General features: G+C 52.6%; 5 protein-coding genes across 5 annotated transcripts; 2 read left to right on the forward strand and 3 right to left on the reverse strand.

Annotated features, from left to right (window-relative positions):
* Positions 1-3364: 3364 nt before the first annotated feature.
* Positions 3365-6588, reverse strand: HD553DRAFT_345063 (uncharacterized protein; the record flags this gene model as incomplete). Its single annotated transcript, XM_046183061.1, has 13 exons — positions 3365-3868; positions 3938-4219; positions 4318-4513; positions 4580-4803; positions 4897-5589; positions 5661-5675; positions 5749-5802; positions 5877-5960; positions 6029-6183; positions 6269-6322; positions 6390-6407; positions 6488-6500; positions 6580-6588. The coding sequence occupies 13 exons, from the start codon at positions 6586-6588 to the stop codon at positions 3365-3367; spliced, it is 2301 nt and encodes a 766-aa protein (XP_046033887.1).
* Positions 6589-7734: 1146 nt separating this feature from the next.
* Positions 7735-10852, forward strand: HD553DRAFT_120869 (major facilitator superfamily domain-containing protein). The gene is made up of 13 exons (XM_046176499.1): positions 7735-8188; positions 8305-8470; positions 8550-8584; positions 8663-8686; positions 8754-8814; positions 8892-8986; positions 9059-9713; positions 9786-9843; positions 9909-9961; positions 10033-10155; positions 10215-10323; positions 10387-10519; positions 10588-10852. Exons 1-13 carry the CDS (start codon positions 7868-7870, stop codon positions 10732-10734), a joined length of 1980 nt encoding a protein of 659 aa, XP_046033888.1. The 5' UTR covers positions 7735-7867; the 3' UTR covers positions 10735-10852.
* A 149-nt stretch (positions 10853-11001) lies between these two features.
* HD553DRAFT_345066 (uncharacterized protein) lies at positions 11002-11604 on the reverse strand (the record flags this gene model as incomplete). Its single annotated transcript, XM_046183062.1, has 5 exons — positions 11002-11019; positions 11079-11147; positions 11208-11219; positions 11291-11416; positions 11482-11604. The coding sequence occupies 5 exons, from the start codon at positions 11602-11604 to the stop codon at positions 11002-11004; spliced, it is 348 nt and encodes a 115-aa protein (XP_046033889.1).
* Positions 11605-11862: 258 nt separating this feature from the next.
* Positions 11863-15094, reverse strand: HD553DRAFT_317550 (uncharacterized protein). The gene is made up of 4 exons (XM_046180760.1): positions 14957-15094; positions 14718-14874; positions 13318-14625; positions 11863-13241 (listed from the first exon to the last, which is right to left on the reverse strand). Exons 3-4 carry the CDS (start codon positions 14595-14597, stop codon positions 12158-12160), a joined length of 2364 nt encoding a protein of 787 aa, XP_046033890.1. The 5' UTR covers positions 14598-14625; positions 14718-14874; positions 14957-15094; the 3' UTR covers positions 11863-12157.
* Positions 15095-17087: 1993 nt separating this feature from the next.
* HD553DRAFT_317555 (putative ccr4-not transcription complex, subunit 7) lies at positions 17088-18764 on the forward strand. Its single transcript, XM_046180761.1, has 6 exons — positions 17088-17283; positions 17355-17429; positions 17502-17692; positions 17776-17937; positions 18015-18192; positions 18266-18764. The coding sequence occupies exons 1-6, from the start codon at positions 17263-17265 to the stop codon at positions 18590-18592; spliced, it is 954 nt and encodes a 317-aa protein (XP_046033891.1). The 5' UTR covers positions 17088-17262; the 3' UTR covers positions 18593-18764.
* Positions 18765-18776: the final 12 nt, after the last annotated feature.

An 18776-nucleotide genomic window follows, 5' to 3' on the forward strand; every position in this document is an offset into this window, starting at 1 on the left:
TGGACTTTTCACGTATACCCTTACGCTATCAGCTTGAACGAGTTCTGGCTCATCCAGGTATGGAAGACCTAGCGTTTAACTGGCAGGATAGGCGTCAGTTAGCAGTCCGCTGGGACGAGGCCACTTGTCCCGCCGAGTCGATCTTGCATGACCAATGGGATGGTGAAGTACTTGAGCGAATCCTAGGACCGGACGGTAACCCACTCTTACACGACCCCCCTAGGCCTGGAGATGTCCCCGTTATCTACTTGAATCTCTACCTGGATTGGGTCAACCGTTCATCATCGATGATGTCGACGCCGTACTCTGTTGGACATATCTCACTCCAAATCGTCAATTTCCCGCAAGGTTTGAGGTCAGTTCAGAGTATGATAATGCCTATTGGCATTATTCCCGGTATGTATCTTTGCGCTCATTGCAACTTGTTCGATCTGCCAACATAAAATTTCTAACTGGCCCTTATCTTGCTGTCTATAGGTCCGCGAGAGCCCCGACACGTCAATTACCATAAATTCCTTATGCCGCTGGTAATGGAGTTACGCCAGGCTTGGTTTCAGCCAGTTTCGATTCGGACTCCCAAGTTTCCTAACGGACGGTTATGTCACCTTGCACTGGCCGCCGTGTGCGCCGATAGGCCTGCTGCTATCGGCCTGATAGGAGCTTCGTCACAAGCTCGTAAATCTGATGTGTGCACTCGCTGCCATGCCACACACGATCGTCTGGCCTTTACACAGGGTAAGTCTGACCAGACAGGGGTAGGATAGTTGTTGGATAATTTTAACGGCATGGACCTTAGATTTTCCCCTTCGCGATTCGCATCATCACTGCCAGGGTATCTTATTCGGAGAAGAAGCCGGCTTATCTGCCATACGACAGGCCCGTCAAGAGCACGATAACGAGCAGGCTGCTCTTTCCAACCAAGCCGAGGCTAAACGAAACGACTGGGCTCAGTTACCCCGAACTACTAGGGGACCCAAACCACCCCCTTATCGGCCCATCAAATTCACTTCAACCATGGCTAAAGAGGCCCTCAATCGGTCCCCTTATGCGGATGTTAAGGGTCACCTATCGGCCCTTATGTTGCTGCCGTATTTCGACAAGTTCAGGTGTACCGTCTTCGATGCCATGCATAACCTGCTTCAAGGCAACGACAAAACCTACCTCTGGAAGTGCCTTTGTGTGGGCAAATACGGGACCGTTAACGAGCCGGACAACGACGACGACTCTGAAGTCGATTCGACTGACGGGGAGCTATTCCCTGAGCCCATCGTCAGGCCGACATTTAACCCACCCTTATCGAGCACCATAGCACCTGCATTATCCCCCGCTGTTCTGGACGACTCAATGACCCTGGAGGAGGCCATGGCTGCATCGCAGGCATCCGCTGAACCGTCGACCTCCATGGCGCCTCCCAGACCACCCTCTAACCCACCCTTATCACGTCCGACAAGGGTCAACCCAACCAGACGGGCAAAAGAGGTCTTGAAGCCGGTCTTTACCCCTGCAAACCTTGTCGCCATAAGTAAAGCCATTCGTCAGGTATGGGATCCTTAATGGCGCCTTGTCTCGTCATACAAGAGGCTGATAAGCGTACGTGACAAGGTGGTGCTTCCTACAGGCATATATGAAGCAATCCCCTCAGGCTTCCTTGACATCAAGGGCGGAACCAAGACGTCTGCCCAGTGGAGAACCTGGACGGAGGTTTATGTGCCCCTTATCTGGCCAGATATCTGGCAGATGAACAGAAACATACCGCCTGGCCACCGAGATCATAACCCGGCTTTGACGGACAGCGAACTGCGGTGCTCCCTGCTCTTATCGGAGGTTAATGTGGTCGCATTGAGGCCCAATATCAGTCGAACACAGGTGGCCGTATTGCGGACTTTGATCCGGCAGTGGCAAGACCTCGTCTTCCTCCTACATCCAGGAATACAACGGACCCGTAACTGGCATCAAATCGCCCATATAGTGGACGACATACTGCTACATGGACCTGTGTATTCGACTTGGGTCTTTGCTGCAGAGCGCCTCGGCAAATTACTCAAGCAGATTAACACCAATGGTAAACAGATCGAAACTACCCTGTTACAGGCCCAATATCGGTCCGCTACGGCTGCTCTGCTCCATGCATTGTTAGTGGCCGGTGCAACAACTCCTGCGGAACGCTTAGCTGCCGCCAATCTGACCCGTATCAGGGAGGATACAACAGAACGGGGTACAGCAGCCGCAGAGTTTCTCGACCAAATGATCACCGATCTAGACGAACTCGAAACTGGGGTTAATCTGGCGTTCTCAGCGCCCAGTAACGCTACGTTAAAGCCCACACATGGAACCGCCCAAGCCATATCAGCTCGCGCATGGCCTGCAATACAGAAACGGCTCAAACTAGAAGATCCTGATCACGATTACTTATTAGAGGGTGATCCTGCCATTAACCGGCTGTCAGCCCGTCAGTTAATTGTCCGTCAAAAGTCGACCCGCTACACCGGACTCAAAGGCCCCACAAAGCGATTCCGAGTGTGGAATGACAAATCAGGCGATTATCGGACCTGTAACCTGGCAGAATACAGGGATACTCTCTTCCACTTTCAACAAATGGCATCGGTCTACGACCCTGTGAAAGTCGCTTCAGGTGACGATCTCTGTCTTATCGCAGGACTATACGACGTCGAGGTGACCAACCATGAGGCCGTTATCCAACAGCGCTTGTGGCTCATCTTCCGGCAAGCTGTCAGTTATGCGATGCCTCCCACTGCCGGCAATCCCTATCAATGTCTTATCGATCAGTGAGGAAACCCTTAACTGCCCCCTCAACGGATCGATAGCTGATGGTTAGCATACACAGCTCTCGCTTGGAGGTACGGTTGTACCAATCTAGAACATTTCGGCAATCTCTTGAGGCGATCCCCTTGGACGCCTTCATAATGGCAGGATTACGCCCTGTATCTCTGACCGAATTGAGGCCCGATAAAGGCCCGATAACGCATTCCTCGTCGCCCCCTATCTGGGCTGTTCAAGCGTGTACAAGAGTCTGAAGTCAAGGGACAATATTGATGGTATGGTCAAGGAGACAAACCGGACCGTTAACAAGCCTCTATCGGTCGCTATTTACAACCGACATCTGCCTGTCTAGATTAGTGCCCTTCCTCCTCGCCAACTTGTTGTCAATCGGGTATTAAAACCATCGGCCCTGCATAACAGCCTTGTATGTGGCTTGTAACTCACCCCTAACCTTGTCGTTTTGTATTTTCCTTTTTTTTGTAGTTTTTTTTTTTTTGCGTAAGTCGATTCCCCGCTGTCGTAAGAATATAACGGGCCTTTACCCATCTCAAACCCACCCCCATAGACCATCGATCGAGCCTGGTTAAGCGGCCAGAGCTCCGGTCAACGCCTCCGCTTGAGCCTCCAGCGCGGCCGCATCAGCTACGGCGTACTCGACGGCCAGGGCCAAGATCTCGGCATTAGTCTTATCGGGCACTTGACAGGCCCTTAACTGGGTGGATCTCGCCCAGGTCTGCTTGTGCTCAGCGAGCGCGTTTGGACCGTTCACCAACTCCTCGAGCGTCGGTCGCTCTGCGTGACTTGCCGGTACAGGAGGATCCGGGTATATCAACGCCCACAAAGCGGGCTTTTGGGCCGCCCATATCGCGGCGGTTTGGGGTCGGACCATCGACCGATAAACAATCGCACCGGTAGCAGCGGGATCCGGCCTGGTTGGGTCGCCAGCCAAAGGTGCCCTTAACTCCTCCGTTTTGGGGTCGGTTTGAGGCCACATACGCCTTGGAGAGACCCATCGTGTGCGGTACAGGGGCTGGTTCCTGTTCTTCTCCTCAGACATTGCGTCGAGATAGGAAGCCGCAGCGATGCACTGTTATAGGAGACATATGCGGCAGGTTAAGCGTCGGTTTATGGCCAGTTAAGTAATGATTCGACTTACCTCGTCAGAGAGCCAATACGGCCAGTTCAGCTCATAACAACCGTCGGCCAGGGCTGCATTGCCACCGAAGGAGTATCGGCGCCATACCTTCCAGCTATCCGTCTCGATAAGGGCCGGTTGATTGGCCGGCTGTTGAAGGACGGGGAACCTTCGGTTCTGGCGGTCATCGCACTGCCACAACGTCGGCGAGAACAGCGGTGCCCTTAACAGAGCGTAAACTGGGGCCTTTCGAGACAGGTTGGGAGGGGACTGAGGCCAGATCTTGTACCTGTCATCGGATATCTGTGAGGAAGTAACGGAGAGAGACAACAAGAACGACGGTAAGCCTGCATGATAACCGACCCTAAACCCACGTCTATCGTGTCTGTTAAAGGACTCACATGACCTCGCTTGCGATTCACCAGACGCGCGAGATGGACGCCTCCTTCTTCAGCACGGGTGGGACGGACGCCAGACCGGTTCTTGCAGTACTTGATAATGAGCGGTTTAAGGTCATTTACCGTGGGCCTGTCCCCGTTGGTCATCTTCCAGGTGTTGACGACGCGAGCGGCGACCTCGTTGACAAAGGGAGACCACCTGATCGAACGTTTATCTCGATGGTTAGTGGTAGGATAAAGGCATGATAAGTGATGTGCTGCTGACCGTTCTTCTCCGATCTTCTTCCACTCAGGCCTCCAAACGCTCCTTGTCCCACCCATAGCCAGTTCGACATCGATCTGTTGAGGGCCCGGTAAGCCAGTGTCCTCGTCGTCTTCCTCGTGCGAGGGCCATTCTCCATCCGGGAGATAACCTTGCTCGGTGATAGAATCACCGTCCCAGGTACCTCTCATCCCGATTAGTTCCTTGACAGCATAATGGCAAGCGTACTGTTGACAAGGTGTTAGCGGACCAGATAAGCGGTGGATAAGGCAAGTGTTAGCGGACCAGATAAGCGGTAGATAAGGCTACGCTATACTCACCGACCACTTGGTGTTGGTACGGGTGCGCGATCGCTTGTCTGGGGAGACATGGGACGAGTGAGTGGGAGCCGGGGGATTAGCCGACTGGTTAGAGGTCCCCGAAGGGCCGGCTACAGGGCCGCTGTTGTTCAAGTTCGTGGGGTCGTTGAAGATCCCAAGCACAATCGCACGCAGCTCGGCATCGGTCTTGAGGGCGGACTTCAAACCGGACAGATTGATGCCTCTTGACGAGGGAGTTTGAGGTCCGCTAGAGGTCGGATTGGCATTGGCGGTGGACCCTAACGCAGGGTTATCGGACCCTTGGTTGAGGGCGCGTAAGCGGCGTCCAGTGTCGTCGACGTGATTGTGGAGTTGAGCCTCGATATCGTTGATCTTCGTCTCAAACTCCTCCCTGTCTAGAAGTCGACCTCTCGACTGGACCTGCTGCAGCATCGAAAGAACCTTAACCGACCTAAAACCGGCCACTAACTCCCCCGATAAGGCCACCAATTCGTCTAGGACACCTTCGAGGGAATGGACGACCGACGATAGCTTCTGGGTGTTGGGAGTGGGGCCGACAGGTACGACCTTGTCTCGACGCTCAATAACCGCCGCGTAACGGGCCTCAAACAGCCTGATTTGGGCTTGGAGACTTTGGACGATGTCCTTAGGGGTGACAGTCGAACCGGTGATGTGGGGAAACCGACCCATATCCTGAGGTTATGGAGCACGTTAAGAGGTAGTTAGTACCCATCTAATTTCCTTCACCGAAGGAATCTGCTTACAGTGTCGGTTCGCGGCTGAGAGAGAGGCGACAGTGAGAGGGTGAGTTAGCAGTCATATAAGCCATTGTTAACCCCTAAGCTGACATACGACTTTGAAATTGGCTGCCCGAAGATCGTCGGTGGTTGCCTTGCGCTTCAAATTCTAAACCAAGCGTGAAGATGCCACAGTGTTATCAGAGTGGTTAAGCGTGTGATAGGAGATAGGTAGGAACATACGTTTTGCTGAACCGCCTTTATCGCTAGTCTGGCTGCCTTTCGTTCGGCCTTGGCTTTCTTCTTCGCTAGCCTCTTTGCGTCAGCCTATACGACACCGAACGGGGGAGTAAGCCACCAGATAAGAGTGCTATAAGACCGGCCTATGGGCTTACCTGTTCGACAGTCAATAGCTCGTCGGCGGATATGTCACTACTATCGCCCGGGTTTGTAGTCGCATCGGAGTCGGTTAACTCATCCACCTCGACGGTGGGGTTGTCGAGGTTGGGATCGATGCCCTCTTCTTCAAGCTCTTCACCTGTAGGTCGGACTGTAGACAGGTAGCGGCAGGATATACGGTCAGCTAAGGGAACGATATGGGTTAGTTAGAGAGCGTGATATGGTTCTGAACTGACCCGGCTGCTTCCCCTTCTCAACACGAATGACACCCGTGTTGGGAGCACCACCACCTATCGGAGCAATAACTGACCGTAAGCGACCTGGCCAAGAGACAGTTTCGGGTAGCTTTTTACTTACCTGCAGCAGGGTTCTCTTCTAGATGAACATGATGAGGGCAAACGTGGTTGTTAATGTGAGTCGATACGGGTGGTATAAGTGTTTGTTAAGGTACTGACGGGTTCCATCATTCTGACCGACATGAGACCACCCCGAGGACATCAGTCAGAGTCTAAAGCGACTGGATAGATGCAAGGTAAGGGGTACATACAGCAGACATCGTTTGCAGTGGGCTTATACTTGTTTTTTGGCTTCTTCGTGATTTTTAGGCTTCTTCGAGGTTCTTGGTGAGTTTTGGGCGTAAACGGACTGTTGTTGGAGTGAAAACGGGGTCGTGAGGGGTTCGTAAGGGGGTCGTTAGGTCGTACACAGGATTAGGAGAGGTAGGGGGGACTAGAGATGTCTATAGGCGTGTTTTACTTATTACTGAGTATTGTAGTAAGTATTTTAGCTTCTCGAGTCGATTGTTGCTTATGTGGGGCTCGACGCGCTTGCGATGACGCGTCAAACGCGTGAGCCAAACAGAAGCGCGTGTACGTACGCGTATAGAGGGCTGGCTAGCGCCATTTAAGGGGGTCGGCAAAGGGGTACGTTAAGACATTTCTTAACCGGCCAGTTAAGAGACGTCCTTATCGGACCCTTAACCGTGACGCGTGACCCGCTGTGCGGGCGCGGCCGCGCTAACCTTCTTTGACCTTACGTTACCCCATCATCAACTACGTCCAGAGTGTTCAGAGAGCTTGCCATTTTGCGTGCAACAGAGCACAAGGCAAGAGTTTGCTTAGCCATTGCCTTGACGTCGAGATGTTCTGGTCAACTCGTTACGCAATTTTGTACACTCGTTGTCATGCGCTCGTAAGCTCGTATAAAAATCGATCATCCTCGAAGCACGAAACCCCCGCTAAATGCGACAAATTCGACAAACGCTTTCCTCGACGAGCGCTGATGGCCCAGCAATCACCACGCTCACGTACACGGAGCCATCCTCTTGCTATCTCCCTGTCCAAGTGACCGCCATGTTTCTCTTTGACTCGATCCGACGATACTCTGCCTGCACCATCTCATCAAAGTCGACGCTACTTTTGGGGAGGATGGCGAGATCGGGATCCCACAACTCTTTTCGGGATCCCTTGGTCGTCGGGTTTGACCGAACTCGGCGATGAGCAAGTCAAATTTCGGGGCAAAGGGCGAGGTAAACCCGATCGACCATATGCGACTTGGTGCAACGTATATATACCTATACCCTACAGCATCGTCGTCGATAGAGTCAAAGGTCATGCAACTAACAAGTGATTGGTACGTTCTGACATCGTCGTGGCTATTTCACACATCATCTTGGACTGATAACGGACCGGCTGGTTCTCAGTCTCGCCCATACCATACCGCCGTATATACCCTCATAATCTTCCTTTCTCCTACTTCTCTTGACGCTCGGATCGACGTTATAATACAGTCCTCTTGAGCTACAATCGAAGACATATATACCCGAGACCTGCAGAATGGCAACCACGATACCCCCACAGGACATGACAGAGCGAGCCATGCCGGCACGCCGCGATACAAATTCAACAGAGATCGGACCGACAGAAAGAGGCATGACGAATAACTCCGAAGGACAAGCATATCCCTCGACGTCCCCACCAGATCCCGAGTCGTCATCGAACAAGGGATCGAGGCGGTCGGAAGAAGCGCCGGTTGCGGCCACGCATTCGACTCTAGAGGTAGACGTCGAGGAGGCCGTAGGGGAAAAGCCGATCGTGCTGGATATTGAGCATGTGCCGGTGGATGACGATCCGAGAGAGTGGAGCGAACGGAAAAAGGCAAGCATCTCTTGATCATCATATCATCGTATCACCCTCACGATATGAATCAGTAAATTGACTGGTATTCTGCCGTTGTCTTATTCCTGCCTTTCTTTCGCGTTGCGCCAACGTAGACCGTCGTCCTCATCATGGTCGCCTTTGCCGCCCTCTCCCCCACGCTAGGCGCATCGATCTACAATCCAGCATTCGAACAGCTTAGGGAACAGCTGGGCGCCACGGATACCGAGCTGAGTCTGAGCGTGAGCTTGTTCATCCTCTTTCAAGGCGGATGGCCGATTTGTGAGTATGCGTGAGGCACGAGGCTCAGCAACGAGCAATGGAGTTGGGTGAGCTTATATGATAATCCGTGTTCGGACAGTCTGGTCGAGTATTGCCGAGGTCACGGGAAGAAAGGTCAGCTGCGCGGGTGATCTATCGGGGGATGGTTTCTGATTCTGAGCATATCGTCCACGCTCTTGCTTGCACCGATAGGTCATATACCTCGTTAGCAATGCCGTAAGTACTCTTGTTTGCTACCTGATAGGAATAATATCGACATTCATGCATCGATTATCGCGTTCAGATCTTCATTGTCGGCACCATCGTCGCTAGCAGAGCACAGAACATGACCGTCCTGATCATCAGTAAGTCATGGTCCGGCATTTCGTTCCTACTGTAGCATAAATCGTGGCTGATCGATGTCCCGATTCTCAACATATAGTGAGATTGTTGCAAGGATTCGGAAGCGCGGCCGTCTTAAGCGTAGGCGCAGGTTCGCTAGCTGATATGTATGAGAAGCACGAGAGGGGAACCAAAGTAGGTGTTATTCGCTGCGATACGGCTTGGGATGGTGTTGACTGGCCTGCATCAACGCTTCGCTGCTATCAGATGGGCGTATACTATGCCGTTCCTCTGATCGGACCTGCTCTTGGATCGGTGATTGGGGGTATTCTGACTTCAGCCTCGTCCTGGCGAGCGACATTCTACCTCCTGGCAGCGTTTGGGGGCGTCTCGTTCTCCTCGTTCATCTTCTTTCCGGACAGCTGGAGGAGAGAACGATCCCAGCTATACCAAAAGGCCACTCAGAGAGCCATCAAGCGAGCTCTGGAACAGGACGTGCATGATGAGAAGAAACGGATCAAGAAGCGAGAGAAGGGGTTGAAGAGCGGCGATCAGACGCCAGCGAATATGACTGTACCTCAAACGCCTGCATACGGGATCGCCGGATCGGGAATTGCGACCCCTCTCACAAGAAACTCATATCAAGGACCCGAGAGGACGGCGGTACAGACACCTGTGCCGGAACTCGCTGACCAGCGTCAAGTCAAGGTGGATCTCGAGCAGAAAGAGGTCGTTCTTGAGCCTCGTCGACGAGTCTGGAGCGCCTTGACGCCCTGGGGCAAAAAACGTTCGACAGCGGCTGTCGACAACGACGAGGAAGAGCACGTCAAGGTGAAACTACGGTTGGCAGACGTCAACCCGGCGCCGGCCATGTGGCACATCTTGAAACGACCCAACAACTTTTTGGCCGTGACTTGTTCCGGTAAGACAGTCGAGCAGTCGGGGATTTTTATCAACTTCCTCATAGCTGACAGATCTTACGCCATCCTTGCAGGATTGATCTTTGCCGCTCAATACACAATTACGTTTACGGCCGCTGTGACATTTGCAGCGTGAGTATCTCCTCTGACCAGACGAAGAGGCTACTGTACTCATACTGGCTTGAAACTTCCCTTAGCCCTCCCTACGACTACACCCCGCTCAAGATCGGTTTGCTGCTGCTGTCTTTCGGTAAATTTCAACCGCTCTTGCCGCGATGTATACTAGCGAAGTCGCTGATTTGCAGTGACGTTGGCTCGCAGGCGGTGGAAACATCTTGGGAAGCATTCTTGGCGGGCGATATAGTGATCTAGTACTGCGCAAGTTGAAGAAGAAGAACGGAGGCGTCGGACAGCCAGAAATGCGCTTGAAGAGTACGGTTCCAGGTAAGCCGCCGGGATCGAGTCCAGTATTTTTCATAAAACTGACACTAGGCATCCCACAGCCATGCCGGTCATGGTCGCGTCATTCCTGGTGTACGCATGGACAAGTGACCAGAAGACCAATGTGGCCGGGCCGATTGTTGCGCTTGTTTTTGGAGGTTTCTCGCTAATGTCAGCAGAAGATGTGCTTTGCCGGATAACTTCGATTGCTGACATTTATCTCCGTCATCTCAGGGTAATCTACGCCTCAACGCTTGCATATCTGGTGGATGCAAATCCTGGAAGGTCTAGCAGCGCTATCGCTTGCAATTCCTTCTTTCGGGGTACGTTCGCCTTCGTTGCCTCACAGGTTGCCCTGCCTATCCGAGTACGTTTCTCTCCCAACTCCAGACCAGCTAGCAGGGTTGACTCATCTGACAAACCGGGCTTCGTCAGAATTCCATCGGAGACGGCGGTCTTTATACCATCTTTTCAGGCTTGCTCGCGTTATCGTGTTTAGGGTTTTGGGTAGTAATCGCCAATGGACAGGCTTGGCGTGACCCCGCTTGGCGTTGGCCGGGATTTCGAGGAAACGATAAGTAGGCAGGTATGGCTCACCAATAGCCACTGTATCCATAGTATAGTGTACTTGTATGTCTACGAAAGTTCATGAGCGAGGACACCAGAGACTCGATACGTGTTCTGACACAAAGATTACCATTCAGCGCCATAGTTCTACTTGACAACTGTCTAGGATCTTCTTGAGTTTCTTTTCTCGCTTGTTGGGTACGATTGCAAGCGCAGTCGGGATATTCTCGCTGTGATAGAAGGCTTGAGTGTCACGAGCCCGCAAAGGGTCCAGGAAAAGGCTTACGGCTGTTCCGTCCACTGTGATTCCACTCTCCGATGTAAGAGCACATCACATGTATATCGCTAAGTCTACTCACGAGGTAATGTCCGATATCGGCAGTCTCCAAAGCGTCTCGCAGAAAGAGAAGCTGTGACTCGTCAGGGATCTGTCGGGCCATAATTCCTTGAATTTCGTATCTCTTCTTCTGTCTCGCCAGCTAGCTCACTTGTAACACAGCCTTTTGAAGTGATAACGAGATGAGCCCGCTTCGCAATAGAGAACTTTATGAACCGTTGTGAAGATTCTTACCTTGCGCATATTATCGAGATCCTGTTCGTACGACTTGACATTCTCATGCTCACGGTATTTGACCATGACTGCTGTGGCAGCATGTGCAGCTTGGGCCATCAACGGCCCGACCGGCCACTCGAGCTTCTGAAGATCGAGTTGTGAGCCTCGAGAGGGCGATACATCGATCCTGCCCGCACCGACGAGCTCACTTCGAGGAGATCTCGACGCAACACGACCTGCATAGTCAGATTCGAGCTACGTCTGATGGTCTCGGCCGTTTGGTTCGCTACATCATTTCCGACAGAGGTATCATGCTTCCTCTCGGCCGACATGTTGCTTATGGATCGCCCAGTGTTCGCAGTCGCCTTGTAGGTTTGATTGATCAGACTGCTCCGACAAGTCTCCCTTCGAAAGCACCTGATCATGTGGGAATCCGTTGAAGCAGGCTTGTTGCTAGATGCAGGTCGAAAGACGAGTTGCGATATGATGAATTGCTTGTTGACTTTGTGGAGAAGTCCGGAGTATCACATCGTCGACCTGGATTTGATTCCGCATCGGACGCATAGAGGTCCTCTTTCTCCGTCAGGCAGGACCGATAATAATTTATGAGATAAGACAGGCTCAACGATACAGGGAAACAGTAACAAACAGAAAACTAGCTAGAGAGCGGTTCAGGCGTGGGAAGAGCAACAGATCATACAACCGTGGAAAAGGAGCTACATAATCCAGAGTTCGATCGATCGCTCGGTCGGAGGATGCCGATAATGGTTAGCGTTGTGGCGGGGGTCCACAATGGCGTTGCGATTCGTCGTCACCTCGTAGGGCCAACGATCATTTAGGCCGAGCCCTTGCAGTGCCGTAGAGGCAGACCGGACTCACTTCAGTTCAAGGAGACGTTTCGCTTTGCTGATGCTTGCGACGAAAGGAGAATCGGCCTTTCGGTCGCTGTTGTTGGGCGAGAGCCGACGTTTCATTCTTGCACGATCTTCCATCCTTCTTCTGAGAACAAGCGGAAGCCATCTTACGTCCCTTGGTCAGATCATGGTGGCGTATTATACGGGATCGTATTTCATCCGAGATGTTCCGCGCTCTGCTTAGAATTAGGTGCGCGGGTCCGCTAATGGTGACCTCAAATCGCTTGGGTAGCAAGTCAAGTGTCTGTCGGACCGAGTCGACCGTGCGCGAAGCTTGATCCTTCCACAGTGCATTCGCGCGACGCACTCGAACACCTGTCTTGAACGTCAAATCAACGATCCCCTCCTCGACTCTGCTTGCCTTCTTCTTGGTCCTCGAGTAGGCGCGATCGAGGCTGTTACGATGGTGTTGAATGGCTTGACGGATTTCCATGAGGGCGGACTGATAGGCGTCTTTGCCGTCGATCATCACAAGCGAAGTGGTCCTGTCCAAAGCAGGGGCGATCCAGTAACTGAAGCGAGCACGAGCTACAGCAGCGCCCTTAGGGATCTTTGCCAATGTACCGATCAATGCCACCGAAGCACGATGGATAGCCAGTCGGATCGAACGTATGCCAAGGTAGATCCGCTGTGCCGACCAGAGATCGGTGCTGACAGCACCTCCGGCAAAGTGGGTAGGCACGAAGCGCCTGAACTGGTCCGCCATTCGTTTGGCGGCAGCATCCAATTTGTCCTTTCGGGTACGTTGCTTCATGGATGCAAGTCCACTACTGCCACTTGACTCTTCGACCTGGATCAAGAATGGCTTGGCGTCGGGTGTCATCACCCTCAACTCCGCTGGTATGACTTCCGCAGCTTGTCCGGCTACCTTTCCAACGTCATGAACCTCAAACTCTGCAGCTTGTTGAGCAGGGTGTTCATTGGGCCGGATCCCGCCTGGATGGCTCTCAGGGTGACGGGCTTTAGAATGTCCGGCAGGCGAGATCGCGCCGATGGAGGGCCGCGTCAGCATCGCAACGATGGCAAGCGTGATGAAGGGCAAGGCCAGGAATGCACTATCGATCAAGACGACGATTTCATATATCAGCTTACTGCAAGTAGGTGTCAGGATCGTGAATGACCGGGACTCACATGTTCCTGAGTCGATCATATCGACGCCGTTTGAGTGAAGACTCCTCGAACCGATTGTTCAAGGATACGGCATCCGCCCATGCGCGAGTCTCTGGCTGACTGACGGCGCGTTTCCCAACCTCCTCCATCCAAAATTTGCCCACGGCTTGATCTCTCTCCTTCTGTGACTGGGATGGCCCGACATCGTGCGAATCTATATGCCTGGACTTTAGGTGCTTTCGGTCTGTGGCTCGAGCGGAGGTGTTGACTCTCTCTGAGTATCGGCCAAGCCTGCCTTCGCGGCCGAGTTCCGCTTGATATCGGATACCTCGTCCTCCTGTCTGATCTCGTCCGACTCCGAGCTCTCGCTCGATCGAGGCAAGATCCCACTCGTCCAGCTCTTCTCCCTCGGAGGCGGAAACGGCATCTCGCTGCCCCGAGATTCCCTCGAGGTCGTGGTCGAGGCCACACTCGGAGCCTCCTTCAGGGTCGGTAACATCGGACAGAAAGGACTGCCGAGCGTCTCCGGATCTATTGTCACTGCTCATGAGCTTGACAGTCGACTCGGATGCGGATCGATTGAAGCGAGTTGCGCGCTTGATGGTCTCGCAAGAGTCCGTCCCCTGCATGTCCGTTCCTTGCATGGATGCGTCCAGAGTGGGAAAGATCAGATCGGCATTGTGCTGCTCAGCGTGATCATAGCCGATTGTACCGTGAAGATCGGCGGGTTTGACCCAGGCCGTGACCTTCTCGATGCTCGACATTTCCTTCTGTCCTTCACCGTAGGATGGTAACATGAGATCGCCGCGATGCAAAGTGTCGGTACTTAGATGGCCCTCAGGAAGTGCCCCGTGAACTTCGTCACGGCCGTGAGACCCGGGTGCTCGTTCGCTACTAGGTCCTGATCGTGGAGAAGCTTGTTCGGAGGTCGACCTCGCTTCGGCGTCGATCCAGCTCGAACTCAAGTTCAGGCTGACTCCCTCCGGGCTATCCGGCCGAAGCCCGCCTAGATCGTCCTCGTGGTCATCGCTGGAAGGGAAGCCCGAAGTAGAAGAGCCAGGGTCGCTGAGGCTGAGCCAACTGCTGCTCAGGTCATCGTGAGCCGGTTGAGGCGACGGCGTTCGTGCGTTGACGGGTCGAGTTTGTGCGACGAAGTCATCCGCCAAAGACTCCTCTACTAGGGAGTCGTCCGAATCATGATGCGGTGACATGGTACGAGGTGTTCGTGCCGGATCGAGCGACGCACGATGCGAAGTTGGTTCGGAGAGATTGTCCCCGCCCTCGATATGGTTGGCGCTCATCGGGTTCGATAAGGGAGGTCGAGATCAGCTGAAGAACGTCCAGATGTAGACCGGTTAACCCGATACTCGTTGATGATTGCTTTCGCCCTGTCCTGAGGACTGAACTGCAGTCCTACTCACCTGAGGACTTCTTAGAGGAGAGCGAACGGGCAAGCAAGAAAACGCACACCAAAGTGATCCAGGTAGTTGCAGCAGTCTAGGTCCGAGTCCTTTGAGCAGGAGGCTTGGAATGGACCGATTCTTCCTCTGTCTGATACGACCACACCGGAGTGGATCTCTGCAGAGAGGACCAGTAAAGATGATCTCTCGATACATCTCCACGGCGATGAATTCAGGTTAGGAGGATAGTATCGACTTACCTTGTGATCAGGAGGCGTTATCGGGAGTGATTGGCAAGGTTGATTGGACTGTGATAAAGGAGAAGGGGATAGGTTGCAAGGTCGTCGAGATGGGAGTCTGATTACAGAAAACGGCCACCGAGTCTTCTGCAAGCGACCGTACGGCTCTAGCTATACCTGGACCTCGATCGATGTCTGAAGAGAAGGGCAGAAGAGGTAGACGACGAGTGAGTGAGTGAGAGTGGGAGAGAGGTCAGCGGGGATCGCCCACACCCACTGCTACCGTCCCCTCGGAATCAGATTCATCCATCGGCGTCGGCCAATCCCGAAAAGACGTCTCACGGGCGCGCGCGGGGGGAGCGGGTCACAGGCGGCGGTTTCAGGTGAACCGATCCTCATTCCTCAATTCCTCAAGTCATGCAAGTCAGAGTAATCGCGACTGTATCTAGATGGTTACGCAGGCAAGTCGGTTGCTGGAAATCTACGGTACGACCCAGCAAGAGCCTCGTTTGCCGTCTCTCCAATCACATCATCATAGCGGCAATGATTTTCGCTGATCTTGACTCGTTTCGCCGCGTTTGAATCGGAGCGTCTCTTGGCAACATCTCGATTTTACTGCGAGCTACCTCCGTCTGTCGGCCGGGACCATGCCCGCATCTTCGTTCCTTATTCCCTGTATACTCCTCGATGCCGACCTAGCCATCTGCCGCCTGGAACTCGCCTTGACGACATCAAAGTCAGTCCTCACCGCAACCACTACCATCCTGGAATGCCATACACCATCCAAATCTCGTCCGATACCATTTAAATATTGGTCGTTATGCAGCGACTCTGTCAAGCGCAATGGTGAAACCAGAGATATTAATTCGAGCTAAGATAGCAAATGAACAAAGTTGCCCTAGACTAAAGTCTTATCGGTATCAGATATGGTGCCTGAAATACACCTTGATCTAGCTTAGGACTGCACGAAACCGGAAGTGTAACTCTTTCTTACTGACCATGAGACAAGCTAGATGGAACGGCAAATGTGGGACGAATCTGCGACAGAATACGTTGAGGATTGGTGAATGACTTTCGTGAAGTACAAGGTAGCCAAGCCTTGCCGTGCTAGATATGCAATGGCGATAGGCGACAGTTCCATCGAAAATCTCTTCCGAGATGGGTTCGGGCCTAGAATTACCTTTCATGATGATCTGGCAACATAAAACAGCTCTGCCAGTGTTATTCGAGATCGGTGTCGCTCGACCAGCCCCACGTCCCTTCAAGATAACTGGAAACGATTAGGCATGGAACATTACTCGTCAGGTTGGAGATTTACAATTCATTTTCAAGCGTTTATAGTGTAGCGTCAAGTGACAGACGAGATATCACCGCAAGTCCTCGGACGAACTGAGAAGATAGTTCTGTGCTGTAGCATAGCCTGGAGAAAATGGGATGCTGATCAATGTGAAGATTCTGGGTTCAAGGAGGTCTGAGCTATCAAAACCAACGCCTGGAATTGGAATCGGCTGTCCCGCGGCAATGTTCACCTGCTGGTGCAATAGACCTTCACCCAAATCTATTGCCACTTGACCGTTCATTGAAAGTGGCTTCCAACAGCTTAAGGCCCTGATGGTACCTTTCCCTTGTTTGAGATCGCCCGTACAAATGTCACCGTCTGATAACTCGGGGACCAAAGCAAGTTGGCAGATGTCAGACACTCAGACACTCCATCTCAGTTTGAGGTTGCAGTCGAATCCGAAGTCTGGGCTGAGGGGAGCTCACCACTGTCAATCACATAGTTATGCTCGATGATAGAAAATGCCGGTTGATTGATGTCAAAGAAACCCTCGACTTAAATCTATCACCAGCATAATGACCAGATTGCGTGACGAGATGAGCGCATTTCCCGCTTCAATCACCTGCCAACTAACCTTAGTGAACATCAAGAACCCCTTGCATTGAGATGCCACATGGTGGTTTCCAAAGATGTGTATTTACATGGCAGACGCAAGATCAAGAGGCGCGAAGTCTTCATTCCTTGAGACCGCATGTCGATCTCGGCCGGCGCGCGCGAGATCTCAGGCCAAGAGCGACCCCGCGACCTGAATGCGATTCCCCGGCATGAGATATCGCTCTACTATCGGAGCCTCTGGTCGGACACTCTGTGAGTCTGTATGCTTGTACCCTTAGACAACTCTTCGGATCCTGATAATAGCTGAGATACCTCCTGAAAAACGTCAACAAACGGACCATCAATTCACGTTATCGATCGCGATCGAGCACTCAATCACGCAGGGCTTCTTCACCTAGACTAATTCCGGGAAGAGAGAAAGGAGGTGTTCAAGATGGCACATCGGATACGAGAGGTTAGTCGGCCCTCTCATACCCCACATCGTTGGTTATCATTAGATATGTGCTGAGACCGTACCTCCGGCAGGTATGGGCGGACAACCTCGATGAAGAGCTGGATTCGCTGAGGGCGACGATAGAGAAGTACCCGGTCGTCTCTATGGTGAGTGATACGCAGCTCCCATCATCTGTGCTGCATGCCCGAGAGTCTGACGACTCTTCATCGTCCTAATAGGACACCGAGTTTCCGGGGATCGTTGCGCGACCCATAGGAACGTTTCGTACGGGATCCGATTATCACTTCCAGACGATGCGATGTAACGTCGACTTGCTCAAGATCATACAACTGGGTCTGACCCTGGCAGATGAAGAGGGGAACATGCCAGAAGTCTGTTGCTGGCAATTCAACTTCAAGTTCAGTCTGAAGTGAGTCAAGAGGTGCCCTTTGGATGCAGCGGATGGTAGACATAATCTCCAACCGCGAACTCCCTATGTGCCCAAACCCGTAGCGATGATATGTACGCACAAGACTCTATTGAGCTATTACAGAAGTCCGGAATCGATTTCAAGAGGCTAGAGACCGAAGGGATCGACAATGACGTCTTTGCGGAACACCTGATTACGTCGGGATTAGTTCTCTTCTCCAACGTAAAATGGGTTAGCTTCCACTCGTCAGTAGCATCATTTCTCTTCGACTCTACCCTCGAGCTCGATTACTGATAATTCTCCCCACCTCGATGACACACAGCGGATACGACTTCGGCTACCTCTTGAAACTGCTCACCGCATCGCCGCTACCACCTGTCGAGTCCGAATTCTTCGACGCGCTACACATCTGGTTCCCTCACGTATACGACATCAAGCATATCATGCGGAGTGTAAGAAGCTTGAAGGGGGGATTGCAGGAGATTGCGGATATGATGAACGTGAGTCACTCTCCTGGTTGAGCCGTCCGATACTGCCATGCTAAAAGAGGAACGTCTGGCTGGGCGTTTCCAGGTGCAACGAATCGGACCTCAGCACCAGGCCGGGTCAGATTCCCTCCTGACGTCTGCAGCCTTTTTCAAGATGAAAGTCAACTTTTTCGATAACCACCTCGACGACGACTACTACAAGAACTTCTTATATGGCTTTGCGTCTGCCCAAAGCCGAGTCCGATATGCAGGGCCTGACATCGGTCGACCTGGGAGCGGATTGCCGGATAGGAGCGGCGCCAACAGTGTCAACATTTCTTCCGGACACGGTGCAGGCAACGACGGGATGGGCATGACCAATATAGGCGACGGGCTGCTGACCTTTGGTCCGGAGGGAGGCAGGCCGTATTGATGAATGCCGGCGCTTTCCTTATACCCGGTCTTGGTAGACTCGCCTGAATCGAGTCCTGTTGTAATGACGAACATGGTGAACACTGTGGTGTATCTGGGGAAACGGATGATTCACCGTTAATATGTATCATGTAGCACATTCGTCCTGAGTCGATGGCAAGACGTAGTATCGCTTCGGGTCAAGC

The sequence above is a fragment of the Filobasidium floriforme genome (assembly GCF_021052385.1).
Source record: "Filobasidium floriforme strain CBS 6241 chromosome Unknown HD553scaffold_22, whole genome shotgun sequence".
Lineage (NCBI taxonomy): Eukaryota > Fungi > Basidiomycota > Tremellomycetes > Filobasidiales > Filobasidiaceae > Filobasidium > Filobasidium floriforme.